General features: G+C 41.8%; 1 protein-coding gene across 1 annotated transcript in view; it reads left to right on the top strand.

Annotated features, from left to right (window-relative positions):
• Nucleotides 1–20,257, top strand: part of DNAH3 (dynein axonemal heavy chain 3) — a 190,490-nt gene that overhangs the window by 51,284 nt on the left and 118,949 nt on the right. Inside the window, 8 exon segments of the mRNA XM_007466279.1 lie at nucleotides 2,288–2,441; nucleotides 3,232–3,376; nucleotides 6,173–6,384; nucleotides 10,408–10,499; nucleotides 14,487–14,601; nucleotides 17,837–17,953; nucleotides 18,904–19,083; nucleotides 19,762–19,898. Coding sequence (XP_007466341.1) covers nucleotides 2,288–2,441; nucleotides 3,232–3,376; nucleotides 6,173–6,384; nucleotides 10,408–10,499; nucleotides 14,487–14,601; nucleotides 17,837–17,953; nucleotides 18,904–19,083; nucleotides 19,762–19,898 — 1,152 coding nt within the window.

The raw sequence follows: 20,257 nt of genomic DNA, 5'->3' as shown, positions 1-20,257 counted from the left end.
TGATGGAAGTAAATAATTAAGAACCTTAATTTGTTGGATATGTATCAAACCTTCTACTCTACAATGGAAAAAACTATTCTTAAATGTCCTTAGGGGACTTCCCTGGTGGTGCAGTGGTTAAGAATCTGCCTGCCAATGCAGGAACACAGGTTCCATCCCTGATCCGGGGATATCCCACATGCTGTGGAACAACTAAGCCCATGCACCACAGCTACTGAGCCTGCGCTCTAGAGCCCGCAAGCTGCAACTACTGAGCGCGCATGCCTAGAACCCGTGCTTTGCAACAAGAGAAGCCACTGCAATGAGAAGCCTGCGCACTGCAACGAAGAGTAGCCCCTGCTCGCCGCAGCTAGAGAAAGCCCGCATGCGGCAACGAAGACCCAACTCAGCCAAAAATAAACAAATAAATAAATTTATTTTAAAAAATGTCCTTAGAACATTTACAAAAATTGACCATATTTTAGGAACCCCTCCCCAAGAAAAAATATTTAAAGAAGCAGAAACGATATTGGCCATACTCTGTTATAATAGTGTGTATTAGTTATTTCTGCATGACAAATCATTCTGAAAAATAGCAACTTAAAACAACAAACATTCATTATCTCACAGTTTCTGTGGGTCAGAAATCTAGGTGCAGCTTAGAGTATACCTCTGGCTCAAGGTCTCTTAGGAAGTTGCAGTCAGAATGTCAGCCAAGGCTGCAGTCTCATCTTAGGGCTCAACTGGGTGAGGATCTACATCCAGGCTCACTCACATGATTGTTAGTAGGATTCAGCTCCTCATAAGCTGCTGGCCAGAAACTTCCCTCTATTCCTTGCTATATGGACCTCTCCACAGAGTAGCTCGTAACATGGCAGCTGGCTTCCTTCAGAGAGAGAGGGAGAGAGACAGAAAGAGAGAAAGTCACAGTCTTTTTGTAACCTAATCTTGGGAGTAACATCCCATAACTTTTGCCATATTCTTTGTTAGAAGTGAGTTACTAGGTCTAGCCCAACTCAAAAGGAGACAGTTACAGAAGGATATAAAGTACCAGGAGGTGTGGCTCTTTGGGGACCTTACCGGAGGCTGCTTACCACACAGTGTAATTAGAAATAAAACCCAAATCAAACCATTGAAAATTAACTCTCTTAAATTACTTTTAAGAAAAAAAGAACATCAAAACTGCCATAACAGGATTAAGTGTTCTTAAGATAATAGCCAAATTTATGGTATGTTACTATAGCTGTTCTGAATGGCAAATCCCCTTATTCATTCAATGAGTATTGATTGTTTTATGCCAGACACTCTTCTAAGTGCTGGAGATACAAAAAGGCATTAAGGAGATTAAAACTGCATTGGTAGAGTTTAAATTCTAGTGAATGAGACTAAACATTTTTATAGTGATTATTATGTACCAGGCTTAATTCTGAGCATTTTGTATATGTTAGCTTATTAAATACTAAAGTAGGTACTTTATCCATCCCTGTTTTCTTTAGCTGAGGCATAGAGGTTAAAGGACTTGACCAAGGTCATATAGCTACTGTGTTGCAATGTAGGGACTTGAACCTAACCTGTCCAGCTCTAGAACCTGTCCACTTAACACTGTGTTAATCTACCTTGTTAGGAAAAGGGAGAAGTAAATTTGAGAACTGCTTTGTTGATAATATGGATGGAGTAGGTAAATCTCTGGAAAAGTCTTCCCTGATCACTCTGGCTACAAAGTAGCCCTTCACTTGCATCCACTAGGCACTCTGCCCTGTTCTATTTTCTTCAGAACATTTATCACTATCAGAAATATTTCATTTTTATCTATGCATGGATTTATCCATCCATCCATCTGTCCGTCCATTCATCCATTCATTCATCCATCCATATATGTTTACTGTCTGGGTTTCCCCAAACTAAAATACAAGCTCCATGAGGGTAGGGAGCTTCATAGTGTACTTCACAAATATATTCCTGATGCCTAGAGCAGTTCTTGATATTAGGCACTTAATAATAAATACCTAATGGATAAATGAATAATATGTATATACGTAAATTTTATACATGTATATATTATATAGCATATGTATTATATATTTTTGATATATATTTACCTATATGAGAAACATCTGGAAATATTTAACCACCATAGGTTCAAAGCAGCTGTCTCTGGGAGGTGGGATTACAAATTATATATAATAACATATATTTATAAGTTTTACATATGTTGTATCAGAAGATTAAATTCTCCCCAGACTGGAATTGGGTGAGCAATGCTGATAAATGGGAAGTCCAAGTGTGACTGGGCTGTCTTTACTTTCAGATGCTCAGAATTTGAGGCAAAACTTGAGGGCTACAACAAGGAACTGGAAGGTTTTAGGAAACGTGAAGTGATGACTACAGAAGAAATGAAGAGCAATGTTGAAAAGCTTAATGAGCTTTCAAAGAATCTAGATCAAGCACTGGTGGAATTTGAGGTTTGGGGTCTTGGGATGGGAACTTATGACTGTACTGCTCTGTTGGCTTTGGCCCTTGGTTTTGTGTTTTCCTAACATCACCTGTCAGGTGGATAGTATTAGTGGATTGACCAGTTCTTTCATTGGTGCTTTCGACTACCTTTTTCCACACCCCTACATTATGCCAGCTTTTTTGTTAGTCACTGAGTACACAAAGAAGAATTATAATGGAATAATTGCTCACGTGTACTGAGCATGTATTATGTGCGCAATGTGCAAAGGACTTCATATGTGATATATCACTTAATAATATCCATGATAAACCTTTGTGGTAGGTACTGTATCTTCATTTATCCTTGTTTAAAATGGGAGAACTAAGTCTTGGAGAAGCTAAGTAACTTGCCCTGAAGTTCACTAGTAAGTTCTTTAATCATGAAAGTTCTTACCTTTGAGGCAATTCAGCACAAGAAGGCAACATTGTGTTAACGGTTTCATATGTACTTTAACTAAAGTACATATGAAAATTGGGAAAATGGGGATATGGATATGATACAGTTGGAAGCCAAAGTGATGGAGCAAGTGGCAAATTATCATAAAGTTTCCCCCAGCTAGATCTCAGCTGCCATGGCCCTCAGAGGTAGCACAGGGACATTCTTGCTTGAGTTCATGCCTTATTTTCCTGTCTTACTCTCCGGATGAACACGCATCTTCCTCAACTCGGTTTTCAAAGCACTGGGGAACTTGCCATGGTGGCTTCTAGGGTTCAGGAGAACCACCCACCCAATAAACAGCATCCCCTTTTGCCCTGCAGTTGATCAATAAGGAGGAGGAGCTGTTGGAAAAGGAGAAGAGTACTTTCCCTCTTCTACAAAGCGTGATGACCAGCAAAGTGCCTTACGAGCAGCTGTGGGTGACAGCCTACGAGTTTAGCATCAAGTCGGAGGAATGGATGAATGGTATACCGCATTCTCACTCTGCTGGGTCAGGATGGCGATGGGGTCGCAGATTCAACCCAGCCAGTTCTGAAATAAGACTGGGACCTCAGATTCTGGCTGGACTTTTGATCATATTCTCATACTCTGGATTAAGGCAACCGTAGTTAAATTTTTCTGGTGTGGTAATGATGGAAGGTGGGGATCAAAGAACCAGATCTATTGCCAGGGTAAAATAGAATAGGCAGCCACCCACAGCCATGGGTTGGGTAGTGACTCAGAGAGGCAGGTGGTGGGAGAATAAGATGGCAGTTCCCCTATTACGCTGATGCAAGAAAGGCCAGAGTGCCATAGATATCTGTAAACTATCTCTTTTACTATAGATCCTGGACACTAGAGAGAGATTGAGGCGGTAGAGTCAATAGGACTTAATGATTGATCTGATATGGGGCAGGGAGCAGTGAGGGAGAGGAAAGCACCTAGGGTGAATTCCAGATTATTAGCTCAGGCAGTCTGGTGGATAAGGCCATCACTGAATAAGAGAAATGACAGATTTGTTGGGAAAAAAACATCAGCTTCAATACACTGAGTTAGGGGTCTGCAAACATCCAAATGGGAAGATTAATTAGCAGTTCACTATATCAGTCTGGATTGAAGTTATAGTGGGGGTGTGATTTATATTGGGGAATAATTGATATGTAAGAGTACAGTTAAAAACCATCAATGACATCACCTGGGTAGAGTATTTAGGAGCAGAGGACAAAATCTGAGACCTCCAGGGTTGAGCCTTTAGCTTATTTCCAGTGCTTCAATATTTTTTTAAATTAATTAATTTATTTTTGGCTTCATTGGGTCTTCGTTGTTCCGCATGGGCTTTTCTCTAGTTGCAGTGAGCAGGGGCTACTCTTTGTCGCGGTGCATGGGCTTCTCATTGTGGTGGCTTCTCTTGTTGCGGAGCACGGGCTCTCGGCACGCGGGCTTCAGTAGTTGTGGCACACAGGCTCAGTAGTTGTGGCTCGCGGGCTCTAGAGTGCAGGCTCAGCAGTTGTGGTGCACAGGCTTAGTTGTTCCACAGCATGTGGAATCTCCCTGGATCAGGGCTCGAACCCATGTCCCCTGCATTTGCAGGTGGATTCTTAACCACTGCGCCACCAGGGAAGTCCAGTGCTTTGATATTATAAGAACAACTGTGATGAACATCTTTGTTGTCAATTTTCAGTATACAGTAATGATAATTTTCTTAGGATAAATTACCAAAAGTGAAATGGCTAGATCAAAGGGATGTAATAAAAATTACTAGGATTTTAGAAAATGCTTTTGTTATTGGTATTGCCTTCCAGAAAAGTTACATGTTTTAATTTATTATTCTTCTAGCAGTATTTGAGGGCCCATTCCTCATACCCTCAACAAACTTGGGAAGTAATAGCTTTAAGAACGTTTTTTGCTCATTTGATGTTTAAAGTGGTATTTCCTTTTTCACAACTTTTAAGTATGCTTTTTCATTATTACAAAGCATTCTTGGGACTTCCCTGGCGGTCCAGTGGTTAAGGGTCTGCACTTCCACTGCAGGGGGCGGGGCACGGGTTCCATCCCTGCCTGGGAAACTAAGATCCTGCATGCCGTGCAGCCAAAAAAACCAAAAAAAAAATTGGTCAGTTGAATTCCTTACTTTATAAAAGGCTATTCATTTGCCCTCCCACTTTTTCTCTATTACTAAACCATCTTATTTAAATAAGTTTCCGTTTTGAATAATTTTTATTTATTTATTTATTATTATTATTTTATTTTATTTATTTATATTTTTTTGCGGTACGCGGGCCTCTCACTGTTCTGGCCTCTCCTGTTGCGGAGCACAGGCTCAGCGGCCGTGGCTCACGGGCCCAGCTGCTCCGCGGCATGTGGGATGTTCCCGGACCGGGGTACGTACCCGTGTCCCCTGCACTGGCAGGCGGACTCTCAACCAGTGCGCCACCAGGGAAGCCCTTCTTTTCTTCTTTTTAAAAAATTTTAATATTTTATTACTTAACAAAACATGTTAGGTTGGTAAAGCATGTTATTAATTAATGAAGCTATATGAATGAATCTATTTTTAGTCTTGGCAGCCCTGAAAGAAAAGTGTTTTTGAGTTAATTAGCAACATCATAATGCAAGAGTTAATACTAATTTGAAATGACAAAGGGGAAGGAAGCAGCAGCATGGAAAGACTGAATGTGAAAACCCAAATGCTAAAAGATACCTGTAAAAGAAAAGGAGGAGAAGAGAATTAATGTTTTGGTGACGTTTTTTTTGTTGTTTTTTTTTTAATAAATGAGGTGTCATTTTCTGTTTTAAAGATCATCTATTTTTAAATAATTTCAAACTTACGTAAAAGCTGTCAGAACTGTACAGTTAACTCCTATGTCCCTATTCGTCCACATTCCCCAGTTGTTAATATTTCACAGCATTTGTGAAGCACCTTTTGGTACTTCTATAATAGCATCTATAATTTATACTAACAATTGATTCCCTAGCTACTCTTGCATTGTATGCCAGGCAATATGTTAGCCACTTTACTTACCTCATGTAGTTTTTACAGTCACCGTCCAAGGTATCCAGTATTACCCCTGTGTCACAGGTGAGACTGCTGAGGCTTAGAAAAGTTCAGTCAGTATCGCCAAGGCTTCATTGGCTAAGTAGAGGTTTCAGACCCAACTCTAAAGCCTGTGCTTGTTCCAATATCCATACCGTAGACACAGTTCTAAATTCAGGGAATTAAAGGTACATGTGACTAACACTACTTGGTGATCTGACCTTTCCCTCACCCCATCTTTTCTATTTCAGGACCCCTCTTTTTACTGAATGCTGAGGAAATCGCAGAGAAAATAGGGAATATGTGGAGGACGATATATAAATTGACCAAGACCTTAGCTGACGTGCCTGCACCCAGGCGCTTAGCAGAGAATGTGAAAATCAAGATTGATAAATTCAAGCAGCACATCCCTATCCTCAGCATTTCCTGCAACCCAGGAGTTAAAGACCGGCACTGGCAGCAGGTCCCTGTCATGCCCACCCCCAGCCAGCCCAGCCCATCCCTGGTCCTGGTAACCCTTTGGAAGGCAGAAAACATTAATGGGTCAAGCTGCTTCTTTCTAAAAGGAGAATCTACTTGAGGGCAAGGGAGTAGTAAAGGGGGTGATAGCCTTTTGAAGGAAGGGAATAACTTCCTGCCTCTCCACATAAACAGGCGGATCCTTTTCTTTGGGGACCCCATTGCTGGTGGTTGAGTATTGTTCCAGCCAGTGGCCACAAAGGCTCTCCTAATCTGCTTTCCTAAGGAAATGGCTGTTCAGTGTCCTAAAAGGCGATTAAGGTGTTGAATTACAATGGGAGGAGCCTGGATTTGTTCCTTAACCTAGGCTACACAAAAGAGAAAGTCACATTTATCCCTGGGGGCTCCTAACAATGCCAGATGATTCCTACTTCAGCTTCCTCAACCAGCAGGCTATGTTCAGAAGTAATTTTGCGCTCTTTTTTCAGCCCTTTGAGTCTATAAATGAGAATAATAAATATTCTCCCTAAAAATGATGGGATTTTTATAAGCAACCAAATGTGAGGGTGATAAATGTAGTATGATACTAAACAGAAGAAAGAAAACTCACTGTGTTTCTAAAATAATTGTCACATTCAAGAGCTAGCAATGGCCTTGAAACATCTACCAGGGAATTGCTCTTTGTGGAGGTGAAGAAGAGGCTGGCTCTCCGTAGGCAAATTGCTCTCTGACTCGGCCTGAAATTCTCTCCCCGGGAACCATGCACAAGACTGAGGGCATTGTCTCTAGAAGGGCTCAGTCTGAGAGCATAACCGTTAGGAGTATTTTGATCTCCCTGGGACAACAGAGATCTTGGTACATGAGAGATTCAAGATTTTTCTGTAGAGAGGAGCTGCTTTCAGTTTCCCAGAAAGCCTTGAAATTTGCTTAAAGACTTAAGCAAAGATGTAAAGAAGTCAGAGCAAAGGTCATCTGGTAGACTTTGGGTCTTGAGCTGCCCCAGCAGAGGGATCTGCACAGCGGCAGCTGCCCTCACTTGGTACTCATAGGGCGCCTCTCCCTGCGGATCTAGCCTGACTAGGGCTTTGACCATTTAGAGAGTTAGGTAGACAGGTGCCCTCCAGCAGTGCTGGGTCTCTCCATGAGATGACATTATAGAAAGTGCCCTCATCAATGGCATTTAAACAGTGCTCTAGGGGTGCTCAGAAAGCCATCCCCTCCATCTGGTGCTCCCCCTGTGATGACAGTATTCTCACACATGGGCACTTTAAAAATCCCAACCATTCCTAGACATTAATAATTCTCATTTATAGGCCACTTAGATGGACAGATTGGGGAAAAAAGTTCCCTGGAATTAAAATAATAATAACAATAATAGCTAAAGTGTTTTGAGTAGCAACTTTGTACTGGGTACTGTTATATACTTTATGCGAATTCTCTCATTTTATCCTCCCAACAACCCTTTGAAGTAGGGACAATAAATTGTCACGTGGCCAGTGAGGGGTGGGGAAGAGAATTGGAATCTAGGTGTTTTTGACTCAGTCTTGATGTGTGAAAAGTGGGCAAGAAATATCAGGTCAGAGAGAGGGAGTGGATAGTAGGGGGCAGTGAGCTATAGGTAAGAATAGAATGTGCTATATTCCACTTACTATAGGCAAGAGGTAAGGTGACTCCTGAGTAAAGAGCACCTACAGTGGAATCTAAATGGGCTAAACAGTTGAAGATGAGCTCAGAAAGGACAAAGGCCACAAGTTACCCTCAGAGTTGCCCCCACTCAGAGCCCATTTCTGCCTGTACTGTAGGTCACACAACAAGCCCACCCAGTGACAGCCCCAGGCTTGGGGAAGCATTCTCAGTTCTAATGCCTAACTCAGGAGACCCTTGTGCACAGATTTGGCTCTGGCAGGGGGGGCTCTGTAGGCTAAACCACCTGTAGCTCTCAAGACTACAAAATGGATCTTCTGGGGTCATGAGGTGGTTGTGTTGAGACTTCTGACCATTTCCCAGAACTTAAGCAGGAAAGGCAAGTCTCCGTATTTGAGACATAGACTTTATTGCTACTGTGGTGTAAAACAAGATGGAACAAGGTAACACTGTACTGATATGCACCAAAGCTGGCCTCTAGGACACTGCTGCCCAGTGGAAATATACTATGAACATATGTATAATTTTAAAGTTTCTAGTAGCCACATTTTTTAAAGTATAAACAAGGTGAAATAAACTGTATGAATAGATTTAACCAAACATATCTAAATCACTATCAGTTCAATAAGTAATCAATATAAAAACGTTAATGTGATCTTTTACATTACAGTTTTCATACTAAGTCTTTTACCTACAGCACATTTTGATATGGACTAGTTGCATTTCAAGTTCTCAATAGCTACAAGGGGTTAGTGGCTACATATTGGACAGCATAACTTCAGTTTCTTAGAATTAGACCAGATGCCTGTTAATCTCTGTAATTAACAAAAGCAATTTAAAAAATAAAACTACAGATCTCTGAGTCCTTCCATAGGCCAAGTATTTACTATGTCAAGTGCTTTATGCAGTTATGTCATTTAATCCTAGAGATAGTGTGTTGTTCTAAGCCATACTTGCAGGTATTAGAGAATAAATGAGAGCCCTGGGCTACCAGGAATAATTGTGCAGTTTATGCTCTAGGGAATGCTATTTTTGTGCACTACAGTGAGAATTGTACTTTCTAGAGTTATGCAGTATATAATCTGCACAATTATACATAGAAGACCTGTAGGAAACACTAACATATGATGGATGAGAGCTTTGGAGTCAGAATCAGATACAAGTCCCAGTTCTGCAATGGCTATTATGGTCTATTAGCTAGATGATCATAAACTTAATTTCTTTGTCTCAGTTTCCTTGCATGTAAAATGGGAGTAATAATATACCAGTACCTTCCTCACCATGTTGGGAGAATGAAATAAGTACATAAAGCTCTTAAAACCAGCCTACCACATAATAAGCCCTCAATAAATGTTAATTACTTTTATTATTTCCATTACCTCAGTGGTCCTCCAGGTGACCTCAGAACCCAGATTGGAGTCTGTTTGAATTAGCTGGTTCACTCATGCCTTCACTCCACAAGTGCTTATTGATGCCTACTGCATATCAGGCCCCAGGGACACAGGGCTGAATAAGACAGAACATGATGTGACTTTCATGTCTCTTCCTGCTCTGACATTCTTTAGTCCTGCTGGAGCTGGACAGAGAAAAAACTGGGCAGTAGGTGAGGTTTTTTACAGAGCCTCACTCCCGTTAACCCCTGTGCTCTTGAGCACACATAACCCTCGTACTGCCCAGATCTCTCAGTCCCTGAGAAAAATGTTCAAAGCCATCAGAGACTTCATCAAAGAACTTTCACAGGGATATTTTCACTTAAAAGATAAGGTTGGGGTAATATTTACACCAAAGGAATGGGCACAGGTGCTAACATTTCCAACAAGTTAGCACACTGGGTTGGAAAGGAAAATTTTGGTGGGGGAGTCCTTCCTCCTTCCCAACATCCTTGGATCACAGGATTTGGGAATCCACCTGTCCCATTTACTCATGATTTCCTCCTTTTATTCAGCAAATGCTTACAGCAGCTTCTGTCATGGACCAGGTTTTGCAGTCAGCCCTGGGAGCACAAAAACAAACCAGACCTGGTTGTGAGCCTGTAAGGTGCCCACAAGTTTGCATTATGCCAATTCCTGGTGGGAGAGCAACCCCCAGCAAACCAGACACAATGCAAGGTGGGCCCTAGGCCACCGCCCAAAACCTTAGACCTGCGCTGTCCAATTCAGTAGCCACTAGCTACACATAGCTATTTAAATATAAATTAAGTAAAATTAAATAAAATGTGAAAATCAGTTCCTCAGTCACACTAGCCACCTTTCCAGTACTCAACAGCTGAATGTGACTGGTGGCTCCTGCACAAGACAGCACAGATATAGAACATTTAGTCATCACAGAAAGTCTACTGGACAACACTACCTTGGACAATACACACTTGTTTTTCTCTTTGCAGATTAGTGAGATTGTCGGCTGTGAAATAAAGCCCACTGAAACGACTTGCCTCTCAAATATGCTGGAATTTGGATTTGGCAAATTCATTGAAAAGTAAGGCTTCTCCTTCAAAAAGTTTTTTTGTCAAAGTATCTATAAATTCTCACAGCTGTATGACTGAATGGCCTCATAGCAGGCTGCTTTTCTTATTCTGGTTTAGGGTAACCTCTACTTCAGCCAACTAGCTGCTGGTGAAGCTTTCATTTCCAGCTGCAGAGTTGATGTCAGATTATGACTAGAAAATTGAGTCAGAGATTTTATTTCAAAAAGAAATTTTTTTAAATAGTTCTCTGAACCTGAGCTCCAAGCCCAGCTCTCAGTGACTTTGGGCAAAACCATTTCACCTTTCTGGGCCTCAGTTTCTTCCTCTTTAAACAAACAACAGCAACAAACAGGAGTGGCTCTCTGAGCTCTAAAATTTCATGATCAAATGAAAGATCTCTTCACTTGCTTTCTCTCCTTCTCCAAATGCCCCTGGAGTTCATATGTGAGAATTTGTACTATTTGATCTGCTGTTTTTAGGACCAGAGGTTCTCAGGACCCTGTTTTTCCACACTTCCTTCAGGGTGATGCGTAGGGAGATGTATTGCTAAGACTAGAGACCCTGTTAGGCAACTGGGTTTGGTTCTCACTCAACACGTGAGGTTCTCAGACTGTGGCCCCAGACCAGAGGCATCGGCATCACCTGAGAACTTGTTATAAATGCACATTCTCAGGCCCTGCCCCAATCTGCTGAATCAGAAATTCAGGGGATTGAAAGCTGAAATCTGGATTTAAACAAATCCTCCATATCAGCGCTGTTCAGTGCAGGAGCCACTAGCCACGTGTGGCTACTCAGCCTTTGAAATGTAGCCATTCTGAATTTGATGTGCTGAATGTGTAAACTATAGGATGGATTTCAAAGACTTATTAAGGAGGGGAAAAAAAGCAAAATATCTAATTATTTTAAATATTGATTGTATGTTGAAATGATAATATTTTGGATTTATTGAGTTAAATAAAATAGTTTCTTTTTACTTGTGTTAAATTGGCTACCAGAAACTTTGAAATGACATATGTGGCTCAGGTTATATTTCAAATAGACAGCGCTGCTCTAGGCGATAGTGATGCCTGCTAGAGTTTGAAAGCCCTTCCTTTATACTGGGGCAGAGCAAGCACCTAATCTAAGGTCCTTCCAGGCCCCCAAATCTGTCTGCCACCTGAATACTCTGATGACCCCCAATACCACCACTACTGTCCCTCTTTAAGGAGTAGGTCTACAGACACAGGCTTTTATTTTAATTTTTTTAAATTTTATTGGAGTATAGCTGATTTACAATGTTGTGTTTCTGCTGTACAGCAAAGTGAATCAGTTATACATATACATGTATCCATACTTTTTTAGATTCTGCATAGGCCATTACAGAATATTGAGTAGAGTTTCCTGTGCTATACAGTAGGTCCTTATTAGTTATCTATTTTATATATAGTAGTATGTATATGTCAATCCCAATATCCCAATTTACCCCTCCTCCCCTTTCCCCCCTGGTAACCATAAGGTTGTTTTCTACATCTGTGACTCTATTTCTGTTTTCTTAATAAGTTCATTTGTACCATTTTTAAAAATTCCACATGTAAGTGATATCATACAAGACACATGCATTTTTACCAGGTTTATGCTATTTTATTAAAGGGCCTCAATTTCCCCAATAAGATGTTCCCAAGAAATACCAGCTCTAGAACACTTATGCTGCACTGAGCATTTTATATGAATTAACCAACTTATCCATCACAACACCCTAATATTCTAGCTAATTTTATTCACATTTTACAGATGAGGAAATAAATTGATTAGAGAGATTAAGCAAATATCCAGAGGTCACAAGAACCAAGACCCGAGCCCAGGCTAGCTAACTTCAGAGCCTTAACCATTACCCTTTACTGCCTGAAAAGATAAACCCATCAAAGGAGACAGAGACTGAGCAGATACACGGCACACTGCCATGCTTCATGCCAACGTGCTCAGCTGTGACAAATCTAGAAGTGGTGTTTCCTTGGCCAAGTTGTTTACCTCTATGTTCCCAGTCTCCTTATCTGTAAAATGGAAATAATAGTAGCTAGGTGATTGGAGTTATTGTAAGGATTATGAGATAAGGCGTGTAACCTGAACTGATTTAACATCTAAGTTCTCAGCTACTACCTATTAGTGAAGTGTGATGTTCCTTGTATCCCACTATCCCATAGTTAAGGCAGTTTTATCACAGCCCACAGTTAGTGAGCATCTTGAGTACATTTGGATAAGGTCAACTCAATATACTTCATCGACTCCCAACCTCATTAACTCCTCCCCTGTGCAATTATTTGCTTAATTATAAGTCATAAGGCACATTACAAGCATTTTATCTTATTTAATTATACCAACAATGCTTGATATGAGCAGATGGGGACTGAAAGCCTGTCAGGTGATTTGGTCATGGCTACACCGCCAGCCTGTTTGTCTCATACTCATCTGGATTGGCACCTGCTTTTATTATTCTCTGTATGCACGTTCATTTTGGTTGTCTCCCAAGAAGGCCACATTTAGGTTGAAGACCATGCTGCTGAGGTGTTGATCAGTCATTGTCTGGCGTTATCCGTGCCTCTTCTACCTCCCTACATGAGGCCAGATGAGGGTTTTCAGCTCTATTTAGTTGAGCTGTTTGGCTGACCACATGTGAGCAATTCTTTTGCTCCTCTGACAAAGAGAGAGGAGAAGGCACATAGTAGGGGAGGAAGAAACACCAGATTAGGAGTCAGAGGAACTGGTTCTGGCACTCCCTACCTGTGTGTGTGGCTTTGGACATGTCACTTGCTTCCTCTGGGCTTCAGTTCCCTGACGTGAAAGTAAAGACCAGATGGTCAAGGATACAATGAAAGACAGTGCTGAGGCAGAAAGAATAATCCCTCCTTTTCCCTCCAAAACCTTTGCTTCCCAATTTTTTAGCCACGCCTGCATTTAGTACCCAGCTCGCCTGTGGAAACAAGAAGAAAGGAATTTATCTTCCCCTTCTCTCCCTCCCTCCCCCTTTCTATAGAACAGAGGGTCTGTAGGTGGATGGGCCCAGTGCATCAGGAAGATAGCAGGTGTTTTTTTAAAAGGTAGGGACAGGGAGTGGGAAAAAAGCCATCATATAAATTAACATAAGGTCTAAGACCTGAATAAGAAGTCAATAATAATTCTGAAGTAAATAGGAATAATAAGGAGTAAATGAAAATGGAAAAAGGAAGTCTTGGTTTAATGGCCTTAAAACGGTTGTTCTCAACTGGGGGTATCCACCCCCAGGGGACACTTGGCAACATCTGGAGACATTTTTGGTTGGCACAACTGGCAAGAGGTGGGGACTGGGGGAGTCAGCTACTGGCATCTAATGGATTGAGGCCAAGGATGCTGCTAAGCCTCCTGCAGTGCACAGGACAGCTCCTCACACCAAAGAATTATCCAACCTGTATTAGTTTTCTAGGGCTGCTATAACAAATACCATAGTCTTAAGCAACAGGAATTTATTTTCTCACAATTCTGGAGGTTGGAAGTCCAAGGTCAAGGTTTTCAGGGGGTTGATTTCTTCTGAGGCCTCTCTCCTTGACTTGCAGATGGCTGCCTTCTCCCTGTGTGCTCACATGGTCTTCCCTCTGTGCCTTAATCTCCTCTTCTTATAAGGACACCAGTTATGTTGGATTAGGACCCACCCTAATGACCTCATTTTAACTTAACTACCTCTTTAAAGACCCTATGTCCAAACAGGGTACCTCACATTCTGAGGTACTGCTGGTTAGGACTTCAACATATGATTTTTGGAGGGATACAATTCAGCGCATAACACAGCCCAAAAAGTCACTAGCGCCAAGTGTAAAGAAACCCTGCAAAACACTGGAGCTAGCTGGTAAATATTAGAGTAGGATGGTAAACATTTTAGTAAAATGAAAGGCTTTTTAAATTTCTCTAATGGCTGAGCTGAAATTCCTCCTTTGATGTGTTTCGAGGCCTCCTCCGTTGATGTTGCTGTCGCTGTGTTCTCTCTTTAGACTGGAGCCCATTGGTGCAGCTGCCAGTAAGGAATACTCTCTGGAGAAAAACTTGGAGAAAATGAAGTTAGACTGGGTCAACATGACGTTCAGCTTCCTGAAGTATAGGGACACCGTGAGTCTCAGTCCAACTGTTCAGCCCCCTGAGAACAGCCTGGGTTCAAAGAAGGGTTCAAAGACCTTCTGTAGTAAATTACAGGAGGGATTCGTTTCAGAACTGCAACAGAACTCAAAGAAGAAGGCTCTCTAACTAATCTGTTTTAAAATTTTTTATTGAGATATAATTGACATGTAACATTGTGTAAGTTTACAGCGTACAGTGTGTTGATGTAATAGTTTTACGTATCGCAGTATGATTACCACCCTAGCTAACACCTCTATCACCTCACATAATTATCCTTCCTTTTTTGTGGTAGGATAATTAAGGTCTAGTCTCTTAGCAGCGTTGAAGTTTTTAATACAGTATTGTCTATAATCACTATGCCCTTGCATCAGATTGTTTCCTCCTGTCCGCCTTCCTATGCCAGTCAGCCTTCCTCCCAGACACCATGGAGGGATGCATTTTCAAATGAGAAAGACCTTTTGATTCAGAGCAACAAGATTTCTGTTGAAAAAGAGCTGAGCAAGCCTCCTGAATTAGCATCTCCCTGGGAGGGCACCCCAGGTCCCTCAGAAGTATACCTGAGGTAGACAATACTTAGCACTTCTCCAGTGTTATTAAGTGCAGAAATCACCTGAGAATCTTTCTAAAGTGCAGTTTCTGAGTCAGCAGGTTTCGGCTGGGGCCTGAGGTTCTGCAGTTCCAGCAAGCTCCCAGATAATACTGAAGCTGTGGTCTCTGGACCATATTTTGAAGAGCAAAGCTGTAGACTTTCTTATCACTGGCACTTGTAGAAAACTTATAAGTTCACAGAGTGCCTGTGGAGGTGCATAAGCCTGGAGGGTTTGCTCAGCCATCTCTGGGGTCTGGCTCGCTCTTGGGATGGGCCACGGGTAGGAGGACTTGCTGCTTGGGTGAGCTGTACATCATGGAGGCAACAGGCAGAAACTCACATACTGCAGGCCGTCAGCTCTTAAACCAGCGCATTTCAACCCTGGTACACTTCTGGTCACTCAGTTCCAAAGTGTGTGTGTTTGGGGTAGGTGGCTGGAGTTCCCACACTACCTACCATGCAATTCTCTGACACCAGCTGGGTGCCTTCCAACTCCACTCAACTCTGACACTATCTACCTGGAGACAGCATCAGATCCCACAGGGTAAGGGCTCAGTCCTACAAGACTGCGAACCCCCTCACCCCCCTTCAGATGCCAGTCTCAAGCCCAGGGTATCACCTGTGCTTCTAACCGACCAGCTATAGATTGGAGGTCCCAACGACACCCTCCTTGGGTTCAATTAATTTGTTAGAACTCAGAGAAACAGTTTACTTACTACATCACTGGATTGTTATAAAAGGATATAGGACCCAGGAACAGCCAGATGGAATGCCTATGGGGAAGTGGTGTGGAGCTCCCATGCTCTCTCTGAGCATATGCCACTCTCCCCAAATCTCTACATGTTCACCAACTCAGAAGCTCTCTGGACCCTCTCCTTTTTTTTTTTTTTTAATTTAATTTTTTTTAACATCTTTATTGGAATATAATTGCTCTACAATGGTGTGTTAGTTTCTGCTGTATAACAAAGTGAATCAGTTATACATATACATATGTTCCCATATCTCTTCCTCCTTTTGTGTTTTTATAGAGGCTTCATTACTTTGGCATAGTTGATTAAAACATTGGCCACTGGTGATTGAACTCAATCTCTATCCCTGTTCCCCTCCCAGGAAGTCAGGATGGTAGAACTAAAAGTTCCAACCCTCTAATCACAGCGTTGGCTCTCCTGGCAACCAGCCCCCAACCTCCGGTGTGGTCCAAAAACCCACCTCAGTAACAAAACAAAAGATGCCTTTATTGCTCTCATGCCTTAGGAAATTCCAAGGGTTTTAGGAGCTGTGCCGGCAACAAAGACCAAAGATACGTTTCTTATTATAAATCACAATATCACTCTGGCCTGAGCATCTGTATTTTTAAGGCACCCCTGGTTTTTCTAAAGTGCAGTGTGGATTGAGAACTAAAACCCTAAAGGCTCCCATACTCCTCCCTCCCCCAGGCTGCATGTTATCCTTTTGTGACTTCTTTTCCTTTTTGTCTTGATGCCTTGATTTCACTTGACTAAGAACTGTAGACAAGCCAGTGGGAGGGAGGGGAACTGGGGGCCTCTCCCAGCAAGACCAGGCGACTGTGTGTCCCAGCAACTTGCTGTTACAGGATCTGATTGGATTAGATACTGCTAGAGGCTGTGGGGCTGAGATGAGCAGTTAAGTCGGGGAACCTGATAACAGCTCAGTTACATCTGGCCAGTCTTCAGAGTTTTTGACTGAAGTGGCTATAGACAAGGGTCAACAGTAAAATGGGAATCGAGGTACCACTTCATTAATAGCTGGACACCCGTCAGTGCAGAGCTGCTGGTGAAAGGTGGATGAGAGAATATATCCTCACTCCAAATTAACCACCCAGATGTAGGTTTGAAAGAAGTGAAAACAGGGCAAGAAAGACCAGACCTACCACAAAGGGACAGACCCTTATCAGCTTTCTTGCCACATGGCCCAGGAGGAAATGTCCATCTACAGGGGCTAACCTTTAAGGCACAGTAACCCTAACTACCAGGAAAATATGGCCAAATTATTATTTAGTCAGAGGTTTCCAAACTTTCTTGGTTCACGGTGCTGTTGGTATCTGAGTACTTTTTAAATGGTTCCCTTCTCTAGTCCAAAAGAAATACATAACAGCTTTATTTATGAAGTAATTCGGTTCAAACAACTTAAGTATTTGTGTCCCATCAACTGAACAAAGGTCTGGGAAAAAGTGCGTATAAATTAAAAGAAAAACACTTGTATTTTGTTTTAAAATAACCACAGTTATTTGCTGTGAGTTTGCTGCAGTGCCCTGGGGCACACGGTTTGGGAACCAAAGGTCTAGACCTAACCAGATTAGCAGTTGATTCTACCTGAGGGAGAGCCTGGAAAACAAGTAAACAGAAAAGCAGGAACACAGGGAAGGGGACAGAACTCCTCCTCTTCTCAACAGATGCTAGTTGCAGGTCTAGGCTTGGACCGTATTTGATTTCTGCAAAGGAGGTAAAAAAGTCTTTAAGAATATTTTCAAGGAAGAAAATAGAAAATTCCACCTCCTACAAGACATAGTGTCCCACAAGGGTGGCGATCTGAGCTGTGAGGACTTTGAGGGTCAGCATAAAAATCTGTGGGGGAGAGGTCTTGCGATTTTGACGGGGTGCTCATTTTTATTCACAGGATACAAGCATCTTGTGTGCAGTTGATGACATTCAACTGCTACTTGATGATCACGTGATAAAGACCCAGACCATGTGTAGCTCTCCATTTGTCAAACCAATAGAAACAGAATGCCGGGTAAGAGGAAATGAGGTTGAATGTTTTGTGATGGCCCGTTAGCTCCGGGTTTCTTGGAGGAGCAAGAAGGTTTTTTTTGTTTGTTTGTTTTTCTGGCTGTGTGGCATGAGGGATCTCAGTTGCCCGACCAGGGATCCAACCCGTGCCCCCTGCAGTGGAAGAGCGGAGGCTTAACCACTGGACCACCAGGGAAGTCTCGGAAGGTTTTTAAGTCCAATTAACAAAGAAACTCTAATCACTTTCTCTTGATTAGAAAAAAAAAACAACAAAAGACTGAAAGCAATAACCATCCAAGTAAGCCTTTAATAACAGTCTGCCAGACTGAGCTTTTGCAACAGTCTGCTAAAAGAGAAGGTGAGATTATTTGAATGCACCAAACAAAAGTACATATGGAAAGTATCTTATGGGCTATAGTAATCTAGAATGTAAATTACACGAGGTTTGGCCTCCTTTGCTCTTTGTTTGTAGAAGTGGGATAGGCTAAGGACACCAACTTGAGCCAGACTGCCTGGGTTCAAATTCTGACTCTGCCCCTTATCAGTTGTGTGACCTTGGACAAGTTACTTGAATTAGTTGTATGTCAGTTTCTGCACCTGTGAAGTGAGCTTTGTAATAATATCTCCCTTATAAATCTGTTGGATTAAATTGGTTTCACATACATAAAGCACTCAGACCATCACTTGTCACAGAGTAAGCCTTATAAATATTACTGTTGTTGTTATTGTTATTATTATGATTATTCCACTAGGAAAAGAACTCTATGAGGGCAAGGACTCTTGTTTTTTTCTCTCAGTGCTGTATCCACTTTGCCTAGAAGAGTGACCAGGACATTGTAGGCACTCAATAAGTATTTGTGGAACAAGTGAATGAGTGAATGCATCAATTTGTCGGTGGGTCTGTGATGCAGAGTGGCATGTTAATGACTCAGATATGAAATGCTAAATTTGCAGAACTGGGAAGAAAAGCTAGTTCGCGTGCAGGAAATTTTGGATGCCTGGTTAAAATGCCAAGCCACCTGGCTATACCTGGAACCAATCTTCAGTTCAGAGGACATCATAGCCCAGATGCCAGAAGAGGGCAGGAAATTTGCCATCATTGATAGTTACTGGAAATCACTCATGTCCCAAGCGGTGAGTTTTTACTACCTAGCACATCTCACCATCAGGAATGTGGGATGCCGTACAGATGTTCCTCATTGTGCAATGCAGCCATGTCCCTTGAAACCTATTAGTAAACTGGATTTTTGCAAATTCAGTATCTTTATAAATTTTTTCTAATTTCAAAAGTTATTTGTTATTAAAAATTCAAACATGGAAATAGGAAATATAAAAAGTAGAGGCCTTCTGAAATCCCAACTTCGTAGAGGTAACTATTAGCAGTTTGGATAATTTAGCTCTCATTCCTAACGAGGTATAAGATTTTATTTGTTAACACAATAATGCAATAAAGCTTTTATAGATTGAGAATAATTTTAGAATTCAGGTAATTCTCTGTATTCTGTTACTCAGTTGTTTAACAAATGTTCAAGGGACCAGCGCAGACTAGTATAGAATGTCGTGGTCTGAATTCCACAATCCCAGAAGTTAAAATGTAATTGGCTTCGTTGGTTTCAGGTGCCCAACCCCAGCCCAGTCAACCATGGCCAGAGGAAGAGGGTCATGTTATATGAGCAGTCAACCTTGTGGGATTAGGAGGTGATTAGGGTAGGAGGGTCATTAGTTGATGGGCTGGTCGCACACTCATTACAATAACCAGTCTCAGAATCTGGGACCCCCATGATGATTATCACCTTTTTTTATGGAACCTAGGTAAAAGATACCAGGGTTCTGATGGCAGCAGACCAACCACGGATGGCTGAGAGGCTTCAAGAAGCCAACCTTCTGTTGGAGGACATCCAGAAGGGGCTGAATGATTACTTGGAGAAGAAGAGACTATTTTTCCCCAGGTATCCAGTATCATTCTCTTGCTTGAAGTTGCCCTCTTGACCCATATATAGGTAGAATTACATTTTTTCATACTGAGAGTTAGCTTCTACTCATCTATTCCATGCTCTTTCTAGCTTTTCCATTCCCCAGAAGACAGCTCTTGGGGGTAAGGTGTGTCTTCACGGTCACTATTTAGAGTGAGGTTGAATGGACACCAATGGAACCAGCATGGTCAAATACCCAATTAGAGGGGTATAGTACTCAAGAGCCTGGACTTTGGAGTTAAACAGACCTCAGTTTGAGTCCTTAGCCACACGTGGCTATCCAGTGCTTGAAATGTGGCTAGTGTAACTTAGAAAGCAATTTTTTTTTTTTTTTT

Source organism: Lipotes vexillifer, unplaced genomic scaffold (assembly GCF_000442215.2).
Source record: "Lipotes vexillifer unplaced genomic scaffold, Lipotes_vexillifer_v1.1 scaffold783, whole genome shotgun sequence".
Lineage (NCBI taxonomy): Eukaryota > Metazoa > Chordata > Mammalia > Artiodactyla > Lipotidae > Lipotes > Lipotes vexillifer.
The sequence above is the reverse complement of the archived record's forward strand: the minus strand, read 5'-3'. Positions and strand labels throughout refer to the sequence as shown.